The sequence below is a fragment of the Prinia subflava genome, chromosome 5 (genome assembly GCF_021018805.1).
Source record: "Prinia subflava isolate CZ2003 ecotype Zambia chromosome 5, Cam_Psub_1.2, whole genome shotgun sequence".
NCBI classification, from domain to species: Eukaryota; Metazoa; Chordata; class Aves; order Passeriformes; family Cisticolidae; genus Prinia; species Prinia subflava.
The window spans coordinates 16,689,503-16,707,873 of record NC_086251.1 but is presented as its reverse complement, the minus strand read 5'-3'; the positions used below and the strand labels follow the sequence as shown (position 1 = coordinate 16,707,873).

Below are 18,371 nucleotides of genomic sequence, written 5' to 3'. Positions count from 1 at the left end.
CCATCATACAGGCAGATATCAAGAGCCAACTGTTCTCGGGGAGCTCATAATCTGGCTGCCAAATGTAGTTGAAATTGACTTCAAAGTTTGAGTGATGAAGCGAATCAAAGAAGCGGGAATAAAGGAACAAATCTCCAGAAGTAGCAGTTTTCAGCACATAGCTTTTATTAAATGCAGACAAGTACAATAGAGAATGATTCATTCTAATAATACATTAAAATATTTATTGAGGCTGTTAGCCTGCATACAATATTAAAATCCAATACTGAAGCGTGAATTACTTGGTTAATTTAATCAAAACACGAGTGGCTGTTGCTAAATTTGAGGTGCGAGCTGTTCTGTAGGCCCTCTTGTTTTTGCCAACCTTTGAACTGCCTTGGTGGAGGGATGTCCATCAGAGTCTCTCCCATGTTTCCAAACTTCTGTTTCTGCTGCCTGTGTGCCCACTCCGGCTCTCTGTTGGCATATGCTCACGTATCATGGAGTTGTGAGTGGTTTAGGTGTGAAGAGGCCTGAAAGATTGTATAGTTCCATCTCCCCTGCCATGGGTAGGAACACCTCTCATTAGACTAGGTTCCTCAAAACTCCATCCAACTGGACTTGAACACTATCAGGGATGGGGCATTCACAGCTTCTCTGGGCAACCTGTTCTGGTGCCTCACCACCCTCCCAGGAAAGAATTTCATCCCAGCATCTAATCTAAATCTGCCCTCTCTCAGTTCACAACAGCTGCCCCTTGTCCTGTCACAACATACCTTGGTAAAAAGTCTCTGTGTTATAAGCCCCCTTAAATACTGGAAGGTCACAATCGGGTCTCCACAGAGCCTTCCCTTTTCATGACTGCACAACCCCAGCTCTCTGCCTGTCCTCCCAAGGGAGGTGTCCCAGCCCTTCCAGCATCTCTGTGGCCTTCTCTGGACCTGACCCTTCAGCCCTGTCTCTGTTCTGCTGGGATCTCACCAGCGTGCAGGACACGAGGAGAGTCAGGACAGGACCCCAGCAAAGGCAGACAGCACTGCAGCGTCCCACAGAGGCAAGATTTTCACATAATCACAGAATTGTTAGGGCTGGAAGGGACCTCTAGAGATCGTTCAGTCCAATCTCCCCGCTAAGGCAGTGTCACCCAGAGCAGGTGACACGGGAATGTGCACAGAGGGTTTCAGTATCTCCAAGGAGTGAAATTCCACACTCGCCCTTGGCCAGCCTGTTCCAGTGCTCTGCCACTCTCAGTGTAAAGATATTCTTCCTCGTGTTGAGGTGCAACTTCTTGTGTTTCAGTTTACGGCCACTGCTCCTTGTCCTGTCGCTGGGCAGCACTGAAAAAGTCTGGCACCATGCTCTTGGCACTCGCCTTTGGGATATTTGCACGCAATAATGAGATCCCTTCCGAGTCTTCTCTCCAGATTAACCAGGCCCAGCTCCCGCAGTCTCTCCTCTTAAGAGAGATGCTCCAGACCCCTCCTCATCTTGGTGACCTTCCTCTGGACGCTCTCTGGCAGCTCGGTGCGTTTCTCACAGCGCGGAGCCCGGGCTGGCCCGGCCCCGCCGCTCCTCCGCGCCAGCAGGGGCCGCCGCCGCCCGCCGCAGCCGCTCCGGCAGCGCCGCTTCCGCGGGGCTCGGCCATGGCGGCGGGCGCCAGGAGGGCCGTGTGAGCGGAGCGGGGCGGAGCGGGGCGGGCGGCCGTGGGCTGCGTGGGTGCGATGGGGTGCGGAGGGGCCGGTGGGGCTCAGCCGGGGCGGCGGGGGCGGCCGGTCAGTGAGCGGCGGCGTGTCCCCGCAGGTACCCGCTGTTCCAGAGGGGCGGCCCGCAGCTGCGGATCTTCCGTCCCAACTTCTTCATGCTGGCGGTGCGGCCCGGCGTGCCGCAGCCCGAGGACACCGTGCAGTTCCGCGTCTCCATGGAGTGAGTGCGGGCAGGCAGCCGGGCTGAGGGCGGAGGGGCGGCAGGCCCGAGTGCCGGGGCAGGGAAGGGGCTCCTGCGCCAGGCAGACCCTGCAGGGGGCGGCGAGGGCACTGATTTACTGACGAGCTCCGGGCTCCTCTCCCCGAGTGTTAGTGAGGCTCAGCCTTCCCAGGGGCGGGCTTGGGAAGAAGGAACTGCTTATGAACTTGATCCAGAGCAAGCAACGTGGTATCCAGTTATTTGTCAGGACTCTTTCCTGCCAGTTTGCCTGCACGCATTAGAGCCCATAAGACTGTGGCAGATTCTGGTAAGGTCAGCAGCTCCTACTCAGAATAAAGAAAGGCGTCTCAGGTTGGGCAGTGAGAAAGGCTGCTGACCACAGAATATGCCTGGCATTTTGAATGTTGAGACTACAGAAGTTAAAGGATTTGACAATTGTTACAATTTATGGATCATAGACCACTGTAGCAGTGTGTGGTCTAGGTTGAGTTTACACTTTCATGTCGTAAATCTGTCTTGGTTAAAACAAGAAGGAGACATTTATTCCACAGTATTGATCAGTCTCTAGTTTATTTTGTTTAAATATTTATACTTTTCTTTCTTTCGTTTGTTCGTTCGTTTGTTCGTTCTTTCCCCAAAATGTCTTTTCGTTGCCTAGAATGACAAAAGTGGATATCAGGAATTACCTTGAAAGAATATACAATGTGCCGGTCGCTGCAGTGAGGACCAGGATACAGTATGGTAAGTGCCGCTGAGTAGTGCAGAGGGATGAATGCAGCATCCCTGTGCAGCCAGAGTAGACTTTTACCTTTCAAAAGATCTGTTAGATTTCAGCAGGCTTTGGTTGAAGTGGTTCCAGGTGCTTAGCTGGTGATCTCTGTTATCATAGCTGTTTATTCATCCCTTCAAATGAACACACACCACTTCATATTTGAGTGCTGTGATTAAATTATGAGGTGAGTTTCTCTCTAAAAAGAAAAATCTGAATTAAAAAAGGCTAATCACCCGGACAGTTATCTAGCTTGAGCTTTTGTAGTTGGTACTGTTTTTCCTTGAAGACCCCTGAGTATCTCCCTTGAGAAGGAACTGCTTCATGTTTTTTAATACAAGTAGTAATTAAACTTAAATTCACCTGTAGCCTTCATTTAAAATATGAGCTGAGATTAGCTCTCATGGAAACAGAGGAGGTGTTATGGCCTAACAAAAAGCTGTTTGTACAGCAAAGAAAAATACTCTGTTGAACCAGTAGATAATGTCAGAAAAACATCTTGACAGACTTTCAGGTTTTTATGACCTATTGTTACCAGATTTCTGCTACAGACTTGAATGTTTCCATTGTGGTGTTTATCTCCTGTCCAACCTCTAGAAACGACGACAACAACAAAAAACCACCCAAATTCCCACCAAAAACCCAGTAGAAAACAACTCAAGAGAAAAAGAAAAAATATTTCTAGTTTAACTTAATCTGAACTCTGACTTGTAGGCAAAGGGACTCATCTCTAACTGAAATACGATAAATTTAGATAATGTCACCTTTACATATGAATGCTTCCTTCCCTGGAGCTGCTCTGACTGCAGTTTGGATGCAGTCAGGAATATTTTTCTTTTCTTTTCATGTTGATTTACTTTTTTTATTACCAGACAGTGTAATTATGGAATGGAGAGTGACTTGTTGGCTAGGACATCTGTGATGGCTAGGTTTTTAATTTTTTGTGTGGTGACTCTGTGAAAGGAACTGACTGTTTATAATTGTAAGATTAAGGATGATTTTAAAAGGAATAGAAGAAAAGCCCTGTACTAGTGAAAAATGGAAGATAAAAGAAAAAAAGCTTCAAAATAATGTTGTAAAACTCTTAACTCACTAAGGAAATAAAAACCTGGAAGTATCATCTATAATATGCTGATGTGAAAAGCAGAATTGAATTAAGTCATAAATACCAGACACATCTAGTTCCAAACAGCATTGAAAAATAGGCATGCTTGTCCTTATAACCATTTTGTCCCTCACAGCTAATTTTAGGTGATGGTATATAGTCAGAAGTGCCTAAAAATCTGAGAGCTTTAATGTCTGCCGGACATGAAGGGGGTAAGTTGTACTTCCCACTTCAGTTGCGACCAGCATAGTTGGAGAAGCTTGAGGTGCTTTAGTTTGTTTGGATGTGGAATATAATATCTTGGTGTATAAACAGTAGATCAGCTCATCAGCTGAATAGTAAAAATTGTCAAGTTTAAGGCTCTTTAGTCATTTTCTCCTTGTCTTCCTGAAGCTGTGCATGTTGGGAGGGCAGTTTATCACCCCTGGCCCCTGCCTGGGAGACTTTTCTCCTCGCTTCTTTGCAGGCTTTGTGTGTGAAGACACAATGGCTGCAGGCTGGTGATGCCTTGGTTCCCTGCTTGTAAACAAGGAGAGCAGTGTCCACCAGTTTCAGTATACTTTAATAATTGTGGTGCTATGCTGGAAGTGAAGGAAGAGTGTTCCTCTTAACAATAAATCAGAGATGGCCAAGTCCCTCCTTCAGCCTGGCCTTGCTTTGGACAACTCAGAAGTTCTGTGAAGTAAAAGGTGGGATTCTCTTCATTTCTGCAGGTGCAAACAACAAGAGGAATCACAGGAATCAGAGAGTGAAGAAGCCAGATTACAAGGTTGCCTATGTACAGCTGGTGAGTTGAGTTAACATGGATGCTTGTGAGGAAAGAGGAAGGCACTGTTAACCAGCCAAGCTGAAAGTAATGGCCACTGAGTTGTCCTGGTTGGCTGAATATTTCTGCCAATCCTCTAATAGTGACAGTTTCTTTAATGCATTCCAGAATGTAAATAGATTTAAATGACTTGGTCTAAAGATCAAATTCAAACAAATGGAGTTTTTTAAAGTCCTGTGTTGGTTTGAGGTCTGTCTGTAGGTTGTGGACTGAGGTCATAGGGTGCTGCTTTGCCAGAGAGTTTCATGCTGACCCTGTAGTCTGTGTGCTGGAAGGTTCACCACTTGTGTGGTGGATTGCTGAAATGTCCAGTAAGTGAAAGAATATATTGTGAGGGTAGGGAACTTCTTATTAAAAGTCTTTGAATTTCAGAGAAGACTTAGGCTTATTCCTTGGAGAGCCTTTAGTCATGTCCAAACAAGCATGCTTTGTGGCTGAGCCGGGCTCTGAAACATATATTGGTTGCCCAGTGGAAAAGGAGGTTCATGTTCTTGTAAATTTCTTTCATAACAGGACCATAGAATAGTTTAAACCTCTATTGGGCTTACTTGCCTTTATGCAAAAAAGAAGTGCAACCAGTGACAGAAAACCCCTTCACATACCAAAATGACATTAAAGAGATGGTATTTATGGTTGTAAAACCATAAGCTCAAAATTGCAGTTGGCAACACCACACCACTGTTACTCTGTCTTGGGGCAAGGATTCAGTGTTGGGGGAACACTCTGTGATCTTAAAGACTGGCTAAGACTTCATATGGACTTGGAGTCAAACTAAAGAGGCACAGACAATGGGAAATGTGATTGTTAATATTTCAAAGTTTAACTATGTTTAGAAGTTTTTTCCTAAGCCCCTTCTGGAAAGGGGAGGAGAAAGAAAAGTGAGGACGGAGTGTTTTTCTAGACATCCCTTACCTAATTTAAAGAATAATATAAACTGCAATGTTACTAAAAAGTAACAGAGTTGTATTTAGATGAGGAGTAACTGATTTACTCTGCTGAAGTTAAAGGCAACCTTATCTCTGTGAGAATTTTACGTTACAATGGCTAAAACACACATTCCTTTTCTAAGGAAGAGTCTCTGTTTTGGTGAGCAAATTCTCCCTCATGGATTTGTCTGTGCTAGGTTTTTGTTTGCTGGAGAGCAGGACTGTACAATTAGGAAGTGAGTGCTTGGATTGATGATGTTGTATCTCACAAGTTGCTTTCTCTGAGTGTTGTTCTTTTTAGTAGGTAGTTGCAGGCACTTTCCATTGCCACAGCCTCCTGCTAGTGACTACCTTGCTTTTAGAAACTTCTTTCCCAAGACTGGAGCAGACATGTGTCTCTAGTGAACTGTAGTCAGTTCTCAGATTTTATTTCACTGTAATGCAGTCTTGTGTCCTATGTCTGCTGAGGTGAGAAGGAGGTAGTCTGCAACCCACAGATCTCGGGGGGGTGGGACACAGGATGCTGCTGCTCTGTTGGAGCAAGACGTTTAAGGCAGTGCCTTTGTGCATTTATTTCACATTCAGCCTCTCAACTGAGAGTAGCTGCCATAACCTTAAGGGTTGGTCAGCCCAGGTGTGGAGATTTACCTAAACTACCTTGGTATGGGAGGCAGGTGCACAGGAGTAGTTTGGTTGTTCCTCCAGCCTCCCATTTTGTCTTCTGGGCAAGGCACAGAGCCCTGTTTGCACTGTGACTCAGGTCTCTTAGTACATGGGACAGCAAGAGTCCCTTATTGCCTTAGACTGTAGTTACCATAGTAAGTTCTTAAGGAATGCCATGTTTTCCATCTATTCCATGAACAGGGTCAGGGGACCACTTTTTGGTGGTGTTTTTCATGTCAAGGGAGGGAATCCTGACTGTTTGCTAAATCTTGCCAGTGAAGCTTGGTCTCTGTGTTTTTTCTTCACCTCATTCCTGGTCTCTTTGGTCTGTTTTTTTCCTATTATTGTTGTGGTCTGTTAATTCCATTAACATTTTGGTTTCTTTATTCCTCCCCCTTTCTCTTTTTACTTTTGTTTGTTGCTTTCATCACTAGCTCTGATGTTTCAGACAATAAGCTCCCAGCTCTGTGTTCACACCAGCTTGAAACAGTGGGTGAAACCAGAAACCCAGAGTCATTTCTGAATATTAAGGGTTTGCCTTTATTCTCATTCGTGGTGTGATCAGGCCACTACAGGCCCCATGCAGTCCATTGTTACTATCTGCCTAATTTAGGAAAGTCTTTGGTAACCACTGTAAAATCCTTATTTTCATGAGAATTAGTTTGCATCTGCCGTGAGTCAGAGTAGCTGGGCTTTCCCACCATTTTTACCAGCTGTGTTTTCTCTCATTAATCCAGTTTCAAGTTAAAACTGCATATGACTGGAAAAATACGGATGTGTTTTTGGAAGGTCTTGGGTTGTTCTTAGTGTTGCCCACTAGGTGGAAGTATTGCTCTTTCCAGCGTGGCTTTGCAGCTGTGATGCAGTTTTCCTGAATGAAATGGAATTTATTCTCATGAGCAGTTATGTTTCTCTGCTTCATAAAGCATCACCCAGTGTGTCCCAGTGCAACACCCACATCCATTGACTTACTGCAAGTGTCTCAAAGGTGGAAGGTGTATGAAGTCATAGTCAACATGCCCTTAGGTGTCAGACTAGTGCCCCAGCTGTTCCACATGTAAGAATTGTTGTCCTTTCTTTTCCAAATACTATTTCTTGGAGATTCAGAGCTGTTTACTTTATTCTCAGGCGGTAACTGGACAAATATGTGATCCGTCCAAGCAAAATATTTTCACACCAAAAAAATACCTCAAATCATAGAAGGCTGTGGATCAACAATATCTTCCCATTCCAGAGCCTGCTTGCCTTTTTTCCCCTTTTGGAATGTGGTAAGAAAGGTTTAAGTTAGAGACTTAAGTTATGGCCCTGTGTATCAAATGCTATTTTTCTACACTGTTCAATTTTTAAAATTAAACCCAAGTTTTGTATCTTTGCACATTAGATAAAATAAATGTAATGCAGCAGCCTTTCTCCTTACTCCAGTACAGCTATAATTATTATGCAAAGAAAAAAGGAGGAAAAGAAAACCAGTGGGAAACTTTGCAGTTGCATTAACATCAGGGAAATTAAACAAACAAACAAACAACATTCCCTCCTTCTCCTCCTTCAGTGTTCTCACTAGTTTAGCTTAACAGGTGTTAGGACCCGTGGGAGCACAACTGTAGACAAGCCTCTGGAATCCAGACCTATTTTTAATTAAATCTGTTTTGAGAAATCTAGTGGAGATGGCTGTAAAAAGGAGTCTGACCTTGTCAGTGTTAGGACTAACACCTATTTAGCTGCTTGAATGATAGCACCGGTGGGAGCATTTTTGCAAAGACTTTCTCCTCAACCCCCGTTTAGAGTGTCCTGTAAATTCACAGTAATTAACCTATTTGCACATCAGATGTGACAGCAATTTTCTTTTGAATTCAGGGGAAACTTGGATGATCCATATGCTGTGTTGTTCCTGAGTGGATTTTTGAAGTTGTTTTCTGTGCTGTTTTGCCATGTGTTTTAGCATCAGATGGTACCACTGCAGTAGTAGGAGAATTGTTCAAATGCACTGGATTATTAAACTTAGCTGCATTTGCTGCTACTGCTGGCCTGAATCCCGTGCTTTTGGGAGTCCAACATTTTTGTAGTTTATGATACGATAAACATCACTTTTCTGTTAATTCTGAAGGACAGTAGTAAGTGCTTCAATTGTCCAAATAACCAGAAGATCTCACAGTTGTTTACATGATTGGTGTTTGCTGCATCATTGCTGCACAGTAATATCTGTGCTGATCTTCCATTTCTAAACTTTCCAGGGGACTCAAAGGTCAGAGAAGTATAAGTGAGTTTGTGCTGGATAATCCTTCCAGCAGTTTTCTGACGTGAGGCTCAGCAGTGGAAAGGCCAGCACTTGACTTCATACGCCTAATTAAGGTCACTTAACCTCTCATTAAAATGAATGGGGGCAATTTGGACCACTCCTGTGATAACTCCTCAGACAGACTCCAAGAACAAAGTTGTTTTCACCCTTCTTAGGACAAGGGCTTGAAATCTAAAGGGAAAAATAAATATTTGATGCTTTTATGGTGAAGGATGTTATTAGCATTTAGCAAATGAATCCTCATAAGGCTTTGAATACAATTCACTTTACTTTTGGATAATGCTGAATTGAGGATTAGAGTTGCGCAGGACTAGATGTTTAATGGGTTCCATTTCTTTTATCTGAACACTGGACCACACATCTCACTTGTGCATAACCTCAGAATTTGTAGGAAAAAGGAAGGTCTCCGGAAAGACCCCAAACTGAGAACAGCAATGTGTAAAATCATCATGTTGCCTTTATTTTTTTTAGGTGTTCAATGCCACCTCTCTGACTTGCTTTGTTTGGGGCTTTTGGTTCTTTTTTTTGTTAGTATTGTAAGGCTTTGCTTGAGAGTGAGGTGAACACATGGTGGTAGAGCTTACCCTGACAAATTCCAGAGTATCAGAGGATCACTTCACATTGGTGAAACAGATCTTTTGCTGTCAGTGCACCACTCAGTTCCATGACAGACTGAATTATCTGAGCAAAATTACGTTTTTTTCCAGTGTCTATCTTTTTTACAGGATTTTCTTTTAGCACAGCTGTGTTGAGTAGAAAGGTGGTGTTATCTTCTACCCCTTTCTCTGTGCCTCTATAACTAAGGTAATTATGCTGCCAGAAGTTCTAAAGCTGAAGTAAGTTCTAGCCTTTTTAGAAGTTACTTCAGTTTATGAGAATCTCAGAAATTCAGCAATTAAAGGGATAAATAGCTTGCGAAAGGTAAAACTGTGAACAAATGCAAGGCTTACGTTCAAGTAAGCCAGAATCTTCCTTTCCTGTTGAGTATGCCAGCACTTCATGTTCTAGCAGTTTGTAAACCAGATAAACCCTGATGAACATGGTAAAAATTGTGTGCTCTATTCCAGTGAGGATTTCATTGAGGATGCGTTTGTCATATGGTTGTCAGATGGTTGTTGTATAGAAGGAAAAACTTTTACAAAGAAAAGGGTTAAGAAAAAGCAGTATTGTGTAAAGGACTGAAAACCCCTCTGTTCCTTTGGTAGGCTTTTTTTTGAGGTGGCATATGAGCTTGAACATCAGTAGCCTCTGGCATTATGTAGAAGATGCACTGTGTGTAAATATGCCTGGACAAACTCACAATCCTTTATGGAAGTTGATGCCTTTTGGTATTTTTGAAATTTTGAAATACCCAAGATACAGGCTTCTTCTGAAAACTAGCTACTGAGCATGCACAACAGCTATTTTTCATACAGCTTTCATCACTCCAGAGCCTTACAGTGCAGTATTACTGCAGAGCATTGTTACTTAAGATTTATCAACCTTCAGTTCTCAGGGTGTAATGTCTTGGCTGTTTCAAATCGTGTTTGGCTGCCAGCCAAAATCAGAATTTCTTCACAAAACAAGAGCTGGAAAGAGCCAACTTGTCTGTGCTGATTCTGATTTATTAAAAGATTTCAGATACAGATTGACATTTTCAGCTCAATATTTGACTTCCACCAGCCTTGAAATGGGAACTGTGAGCACTTTGATAAACAGCTTAAAGGTTTGTCTGGTTTTGCTACAGCCTCTGTGTGTATCTTTTTTTGTTTTCTTCCCTCTTTTTAAGAGTATCTGTTTTGCAATGCTTAGTGAATTACTGTGGATGTTGTTAGCATGCTTTAGGGACAGCTTTCCGTCATTCTCCAATAAGGGAAATGCATTGGTCCTGGAAGCATACCAGAAGGAAAGTGCTGCATAACAAGAGCAGTCCCTTACTACACTGTTACAAATATAAATAGTTCTCAGATTTTCAGTGGAGGTGGTGTGCCTACCATGTTAGCCTGATTTGTTTTCTGACTTGTTTAACTAAAATGGCTTCCTCTCCAGGGCAGACAGTTCTTTAGTGTGGGCCCTGTCTGTTCTGTAGGGCTCAGTGACCTGCCCACAGCACAGTTAAAACACAGCAATTTTTTGTAATATTAACAAATCCTTTCCAAATGCTTCAGTGTGTTAAAATCCTGGGGAGTGCTTGGCCTCAAGGGTGCTTGTTGTTGATCCTGCTACAGGAAGAGGTTCAGTAGGCTGCAGCTTTGGGCTTGCTCAAGGACCCTGGTAAGGCCAGTTTCTGTGCCATGAAATGGGACTGTGCTTTAGCTGTCAAAGGACAGCTATTATGAGGATACCTGGTGGTAATTTAAAGGTACAAAAGGGCTGAAACCCCAGTGTACACCAATGGAAAGGAAAACCTTGATATGTTCCAGTTGAGCTTATCCAGGCTAGAATCAAGGAAAAGGCAATGTACACAGCAGCTCCCTTGTTGTTTTTGTAGTATGGTCAGGCTCTTAGGAAACCCCCAAGAAGTATGCACTACAAAAACAACTGGAGCATTTCTGGGTAGAGTTGGTATTTTGTAGATTCCAGTCTGGATAATCTCATCTGGGATAAGTAATGCTTTTTTCTCTCCAAAGCATATGAGGCTTAGATTTTTTTACACCTGTTATTTGCCCAGTTGAGTGTATATGATTAAATAAAAAATAGCAGACATTCAGCTGGGTCAGGGACGTGGTGATGGTTCTGTTGGATTTATTTATGTCATATTTCTGATCCCAAAATGTAGAGTAGGTATGCTGGGGAAAGCGCCTTTCGTGTCCTTTGTGGAACCGTTTCATAACTGAGCCTCTTGTTTCGTTGTATTTACTGAATAAATGTAAGGACTAGCTGATCTGAAAAAAAAGCTAAATCCACCTATATTCATCAGCAGTTAAAGCAATTAAATGCTTTTCTTGAGATTTCTGTATGCAGAATGTTGCCAAAGAAGTTAATGTATAGTAGTGTTTGTAAGTGTTTTTGGAGAGTAATTTTAGGGTTATGGGTGACCAGTTACAAGTTTTATTGTGCAAGGTCCCATACAGAATGGAAGGGCTGATATTGTTGAGTTTAATGAAGTTTTGCTTAGAGCAAACACCACTAAAAATAAGTAGGTAATGTTAATGGGATAGTACATTTCCACAGAAAAAATGGTTTCCTGCTGTTAGATAAAAACCAGAGACCAAGCAAATGTTTATTTTCCACGTGGGAGACATAGATCTGATGATGATGTTTCACTAAAATGACTTGTCTGTTAGGCAGAATGACTGATGCAGATGTAATCACTTTAATCTCATTAGTGATATATTAGACAGATTGTTCCCACTGTAATTGTTTTACACCATAGTCTTTATGTCTGTTGATAAGAGACCTCTGATATCTGTTATTCTGTATTCCCACATTACACCCTACAATAACAGCTGCTAGGGCTGCTCTCTCTTATCCTTAGCTGAGATCTAAACAACTACAACCACTACTCACATTCTGAGTGTTAACATAATGAATGCCTGCTCCACTGTGTATTTCCCTGGTGGTGTTACTTTAACAAAATAACTTATTTTGCTCTTCTTGCTTTTACTGTATGACTCACACAACATCTCCGAGCTGATTCAAAGTCTTTGAAGAAATGTCCATCTCCTGATCATTCATCTATTAAAAAAAAAAAAGTCAGTATCTTAAGTAGCACACAAAGGAGGAGAGGCTGAAAGTTAGCTTTTGAGGAGAAGGGACATACGTGTATCCGGGGGACACGGGTGGAAAGAGATTTTGGGAGGTCACGAGGTACCATTCTGCACTAGCTGAAAATTCAGGGTGGTCTTTCACCCTAAGATCATAGCTACTGCAGAAGGGCTGGAATGTCTCTCTGACCATTTGTTTTCTCTTTAGGGCCAAGGACAAACCTTTCAGTTTCCCAACCTATTTCCAGAGAAAGAACAAGACGCAGAAACTCGCTCTTTCGATGACTTCAGGGATAAATATATGGAGAAAGAGAAGCAGAAGCAGGAAGGTGACCCCAGACGAGGTGGAGTCCCTGATTGGTTTGGACTTTGATGCAACAAGCCAGCTGCCTTCCTTTAGGCTCAGAGGGATTTTGATTAGCACAACTTGCACTCTTCTTGTAATGACCGAATGTTTATTCTTGAGCAGCCCTTGCTAGTGTGTGTTTTTTCTGGCTGCTTGTGCATGACTACAACAAAATGGCCCTGAAGAAATAAAAAGGTAAAATAAATCTGACTGCACCAGGTCTTTTCCGTGAACTTGTGGACTGTTTCTAAAGTGTGGAATTCCTTGTTGTCATTTCTGACTATGAGACTGTCATTGCACTTACCTTTTTCGTGCTGCTGCGGGTAGTTTTGAGCAGAAGTAGAGTATTTAATTTCCCAGGATATGTGCAGTTTGTGTTGACAAGAATGTATAAAAGTCAAGGTAGGTTAGACAGAGGGGCTATGAAAGTGTAGAAAATGGGACTATAGGCTCAGGACGTAGGGTTCCCTTAGTGTCACTTACTGTGTCCTACTGTCCTATTGCCTTCCTTGCAGTGACCCTCTCCTTTCCTGGAGAAATGCATGTGATCTTATTGTACTCTTGTAACAGTTCTGTGACATTTTGGGGACGGGGTTTATAGGACAGGTTTGTGACTGGGCAGGTATGTATTTGATCCCCTTAAGCATCAAGGAGCAAAGGTGGTGCACGTCTCCTGCTTGCTGCTGTGCAGTGCAGGTAGCTGTCCTCTGTGACCAGCCTGCTTTAGGAATGTTTACAGGCACGGTTGTGCTGGTATTCCTTCCCCTCTCCACAGCTACCTTGCAGTGCTGGCAAGCGTCCTATGTGGACACAGTTGTATTGGCATAGAAATGCTTCTGCCAGTGTAGCCTGTTTTGTGCTGAGGACTAATAAAAAGACTCTTTTTACTTTTCCTGGTGTAACTCCCTCTACTTCCAAGTTACTGATGCCAGGGCAGTGGTAGAACTTTTCTAGGCCTTTTGGGCTGCCACGTTCAGTGTTTTCATTTCTTGGCTCTGGGGCTGCTTCTCTTCGCTCTGATGAGGATATTTCCTCTTTTCCTTTGTCAAGTAATGCGCTCTGCTGTTGTGTCAGAAATAGTCGGGGAAAAGTAAGGCTAGGAAAGACTTCACAGATGGAGAAGGGTGTTTCTGCAGGCTGTTTGCAACAACACAGCACATGTAGGGTTAAATGTATAGCTAATGTTTCCCTGGCTTTTGAATTCTGCCACTTGGAGCAGTTGACAGGGTAGTGAATGAGCCCAGGCCTTCAACGCTTCTACCAGAGTGCTCTCCTTTATTGTTCTGTGTCTGAAGTTCTTGTTTGGACAGCTAGCAAGATGTTTACAAGGAAACAGCTGTTCTCCAGAGAGTCAATCCAAGTAGGATTTTACGCACCCCCTTCTGTTCATTAGTCACCTCTTTCTCCCTGCTACTTCCCTTGTGCATGACAGTCCCTCCTTCTGTGGTTTGTTGCTTTATACTCCCCTCTTTGTCCACTTTCCAAGGGGGATCGTGTATGATCTAAGTTAGCTGGTACTTAAACAGAGAGATGCTCTTAGAGAGGAAGGAGATAAGGGAGGATTTGCTACTCCCAGCCTGCCAGCAGAGTTACAATAGTAGATGTGGAAAAATACTGACTTCACTGAAAACAGTTTATATGTTTGGCATATCTGCGACGGCAGCTTTTCCAGAGTTTTGTAGTGACATGTGAAGCTCCAGGTTAAATCAGGAGCTGGCCTCCAGATTTAAAGTAGGGTGACTGAACTTGTCTGGGTGCAAGGGTCTCTCTGCTGTACACAGCCCGCCCTCTCCTTTTTTTTAAAGGAGCTGTTTCTCAAACTCACCAATCAGTATGAAGATGTCATATATTGCAACTTGGGCTATGTTCCTTTAATATAATGTTATGTAATTTGCTATTTTTTCTTCACTGTCCTTTGTGGTTATCTCCAATGTGGGTAACTTGATCTTTTTCACCATGGTGAAGATAGAAAGGGTGAACACAGAAAGGGCTCATCTAGTGCTGCCATATGTCTTCCTAAGTGGATGGTCAGCCTTGAGCAAGCAAACAGTCAGGTATGTTCGTTTGGGATAAATGAGGTTTCATTAGGTTTAACAGCAAAGACAGATTTAGCCGTCACCCTCTGCCTTCCCTGTTAATGGTTAGATGTTGGAGTTGCCAGCTTCTGTACTGGCATTGAGGACCCAAGGTCAGAGAAATTTATTGGCAGTCCCAAATGTGCTCTAGGCTTAGTGAGTATCAAAAGCCCCTGTGCAGGTCTATACTGTACTAGCATACCATGCTATGCTACTCTGTGATTTCTGCATGGGCAATTGATTTCTAGCTCATGTTCAAGGCAGGTTTCTGCCTAGAGTGGCACAAAAGGGAAGAAAGAGAGATGCAAATACACCCACATCTGTATGAAGTTGCTGTAACCAAATTCTGGCAGATACTCAAGCTGCATAAGAGCGATCATGTAATCCTATAGAAGGGTTTGAATTGGAAGGGACCTAAAAGATCACCTACTTCCAAGCCACTGTTACTGGGCAGGGACTCATTCCTCAGTGTTACTGGCTACCTCTAAAACAGTATTCCTGTGAAATTAAGGTAAGATTAAAATGAAAAGAAAAGATTAAAAGAAAAGATCCAACATTATGTTGCTTTAATGCTTCTGATTGCTGTGGAAGTGGGATTAAAAAGATCTCAAGTCTTTCTCAGTCCCTTGTTGAGCAGTGTTTCTGAGGGAGTGCTAGTGTTTAATATGATCTGGTGCCTCAGTGCTTCACAAATCCTGTCCTCCAAGCTGTACAGGTGGGCTAAAAGATAACAAAGAGGATACTTCAGTATAAAGGCAGAAATTGTGTCAGATGTACCAGAGAGAAGTACAGCAAATGAGTGCTGAAACTAGGACAGGGACAGAGTTTTTTCTGAGTTTTGTTCAAGGTACTGTGCTGCTTCCAGCACATCCTGATGTTTGTTTTGGGTGATGTAAAGGGTCAGCAGCTCTTGCAAAGTCACATCTAGCCCTGCTGTCAGAGGTGTTGAGCTGTCCTTGGCTATGTCAGCAGCCATACCTGTGGGCCAAGGATGTGGGTGTACACGTGAACAACTTCTCCAAGGACCATAGTAATGGCTTGATTGAAGAGACTGATGCTCACCATGGTGCAGGAGCAGCCACGTCCTGTGCTTGGCGTGCACAGCTCTGCAGCTCCTGCTTTCTCTGACGTGCAAGGGAGAAGCTGAACGCAGTTTCTTTCCTCTCTGAACGTGTGCAACCCCCCAATGAGAGCGAAGTGCTGGAGCAGCTGGCAGATGTGGAGCTGGCTGCGCTGGCCGGTCTGGTGGAGAAAGGCATCCCGCTATGCTGAGTGAGTGCTATCCCAGCAATACCATCCAGCTCTTCCAGCAATACCAGGACACTTCAGCGGGAACATACAGTTGCTTCTGTGGGTTTTTTGGTTTTTTTTTTTGTTAAACAAACCAAAATGAATTGCAGAGACAGTGCAGAGGTGACTATCTTAGTGACTCCCCTAACATTACACCTTAGAAATGAGTTTTACGTTGTAGGCGGTGCTCTGGTGGACACCAGGAACAGGTTCCTACAGATCACAAAGTTACTGAGTCTTGTAACCATTTGTCATCATCTGAGCCTTGCTATGTGACCTCAGAGGGTTCAGCAGAGCGGGTAAGTGGTTAGACGTAAAGCTGTGGTAGCTTTATCTCCTGTATTACCCAGACTATAGAATCATTGAATGGTTTGGATTGGAAGGGACCTTAAAAAATCATCTAGTCCATCAATCTTGCGATAAGCAGGGATGTCTCCAACTAGATCAGGTTGTTCAAAGCACAGTCCAACCTGTCCTTGAATGTTTCTAGGAATGGGGCATCCACCACCTCTCTGGGAAATCTGTTCCAGTGTTACACCATCCACATGGTAAAAATCTTCCTTATATCTAATCTACACTGACCCACTTTTAGTTTCAAACCATTATCCCTGGTCCTATTGCAACAGACCCTGCTAAACGATCTATCCCCATCTTTCCTATAGGCTCCCTTTTAATACTGAAAGACTGCAGTGATGTCTCCACAGAGTCTACTCCAGGCTGAACAACCCCAGCTCTCTCAGCCTTTCCTCACAGGAGAGGTGTTACATCTAATATCTTCATGCCCCAGTTCAGGAGCAGGACCTTTCACCTGGCCTTGCTGAATCTCACAAGATTCCCATCTCTTGACCTTGTCCAGAGCCCTCTGAATGGCATCCGTCCCTCAGGTGTGTCAATGCTCATTCAGCTCCCATCCTGGGACCCCCAAATTATGCATTGGGTGACAGAAAAAGATATTCAATGATTTGATCTACTCTTCACCCACTAGCATTAGCAGTGCTGAATGAAAGAAGCAGTAGGAAAATTTGGCTTACTTTATCCAAGGTGGATTTACTGTGGAAAACATCTTCATGGCTGGGGAATTCCTGCTCCTTCCAGGTTATCCCAATGACATCAAAGCTGGGGTTTTTATTTCAGGAGAACTATTTTACTTATTTGAGTTTTCAGGCTGTAGGACAGACTATTGCTTCTTCAGCTCTGGCGTGTTTGTGGAACAGCTCGCAGAGAGGTGAGGGTTGGAGCGGATGTCTGCTCAGTGTGTGCAACAGGGCAAGGTACACAAAGCAAGCACTATTTTTCCTGGGAGGACTGAAAGCTGTAAAACCGTTATCTTGACAATGCTGCTTTCTCCTCAAGTAGAGTTCAAGGACTGTTCAGAGTCCAATTTAAAGCAGTTGTCTGAGAATGGCTTTCCAGGGTGGCTTATATGCCAAGGCTCATAGGTACCACGGCTAAAAAGGAACATTGTGATAATCCCTTTTGACCTCCTGAATGACACACACCATAAAATTTCATGCTGTACTTTCTGTGCATAGGCCAGAAGCTTGTGGTTGAATGTTACCTGAAATAGATTTCAAGGTTTGTACTTGACCAGCATTGCAGGAACAAGTAATTTTCCTTCAATAAGCTGGGCCCAAACAGCATGGAAGTCACCAACATGTTGTCATTTGTCCTGTGAATTACACAGAGTAATTGTAATGGGAAAAACTGAGCGTTGCTTCTCAGGAATCATGTTTGTTGAGAAAGGAGGTAATTTCTGTAAATATTATTTTCTTTAAATGCAAAAGGTTTTAGACTAGATAAGATGACATAATGGTTGAGCCATTTCTTCTGAAGTGATTTATGACTGTTTAGACAGCATTTAGCTCTTTGTGTATAGTGTGGCTTATCAAAGTGTGTGCTGCTGTTGCAGACACACCCAGCTTGCAGAATTTGGGAAATACATCACAGTCACTTATTCTGTGGCTTGAGAACACAGTAGTTAGGGCCTGGTGCAAAACTCATTGTTTTTAATTACAAAACAGGACTAATTATCAGTCTCTTAACCTTTCTTCCTGCCTTCTGCTGTTAGAAAACGCTGCAAATAAAAAGTGATTAAGATTTTGGAGAATTTGTGCAGTGGAGAATTAGGCAGTGCATTTTCTTCTGTGGTGACTCAGATGTTAGAGAAGTCACACACTTCTAAAGAAGTCACACCTGTCTAAAACACAGGTAGGTCTTGCTTGGGGTCTGGCCCTTAATGCTATCAACGTTTCATTTTCCAAAGTTCTTGTTTTAGGAGTCAGACCAGTGTCAGTGATTCAAGGCTTGGAAAACCTGTTCTTATAAAAAAGGCTTGGGAAACTCCCTGTGTTGATGTGTGATTTTGACTCTTGTCTGTCTTTATACACCTGGAAAAGAAAAATTTCTCAGTGGCAGTGCATAGTTCAGTGTGGCTGAAAAAGTGAAATGAGCAGACCAGAAAGGGAATGGCTGTGGTGTGGGCAGGTG

At 43.2% G+C, this 18,371-nt stretch overlaps 1 protein-coding gene across 2 annotated transcripts; it reads left to right on the top strand.

Annotated features, from left to right (window-relative positions):
* The first annotated feature begins 190 nt into the window (after positions 1-190).
* Positions 191-12,752, top strand: MRPL23 (mitochondrial ribosomal protein L23). 2 transcript variants are annotated; one of them, XM_063398173.1, is made up of 5 exons: positions 191-1,648; positions 1,780-1,902; positions 2,561-2,643; positions 4,490-4,563; positions 7,320-7,406. In XM_063398173.1, exons 1-5 carry the CDS (start codon positions 1,335-1,337, stop codon positions 7,389-7,391), a joined length of 666 nt encoding a protein of 221 aa, XP_063254243.1. In that variant the 5' UTR covers positions 191-1,334; the 3' UTR covers positions 7,392-7,406. The 2 variants fall into 2 exon arrangements, with proteins under 2 accessions (XP_063254243.1, XP_063254242.1); XM_063398172.1 differs by lacking the exon at positions 7,320-7,406 and adding an exon at positions 12,382-12,752 and having other exon boundaries at positions 243-1,648.
* The last annotated feature ends 5,619 nt before the right edge of the window (positions 12,753-18,371 follow it).

Coding starts and splice junctions, on each gene's coding strand:
- MRPL23 (XM_063398172.1), top strand. CDS start 1,335: ATGCTCTTGGCACTCGCCTTTGGGATATTTGCACGCAATAATGAGATC. Junction 1,649..1,779: donor GCGGGCGCCAGGAGGGCCGT/GTGAGCGGAGCG, acceptor GTGTCCCCGCAG/GTACCCGCTGTTCCAGAGGG. Junction 1,903..2,560: donor CAGTTCCGCGTCTCCATGGA/GTGAGTGCGGGC, acceptor TTCGTTGCCTAG/AATGACAAAAGTGGATATCA.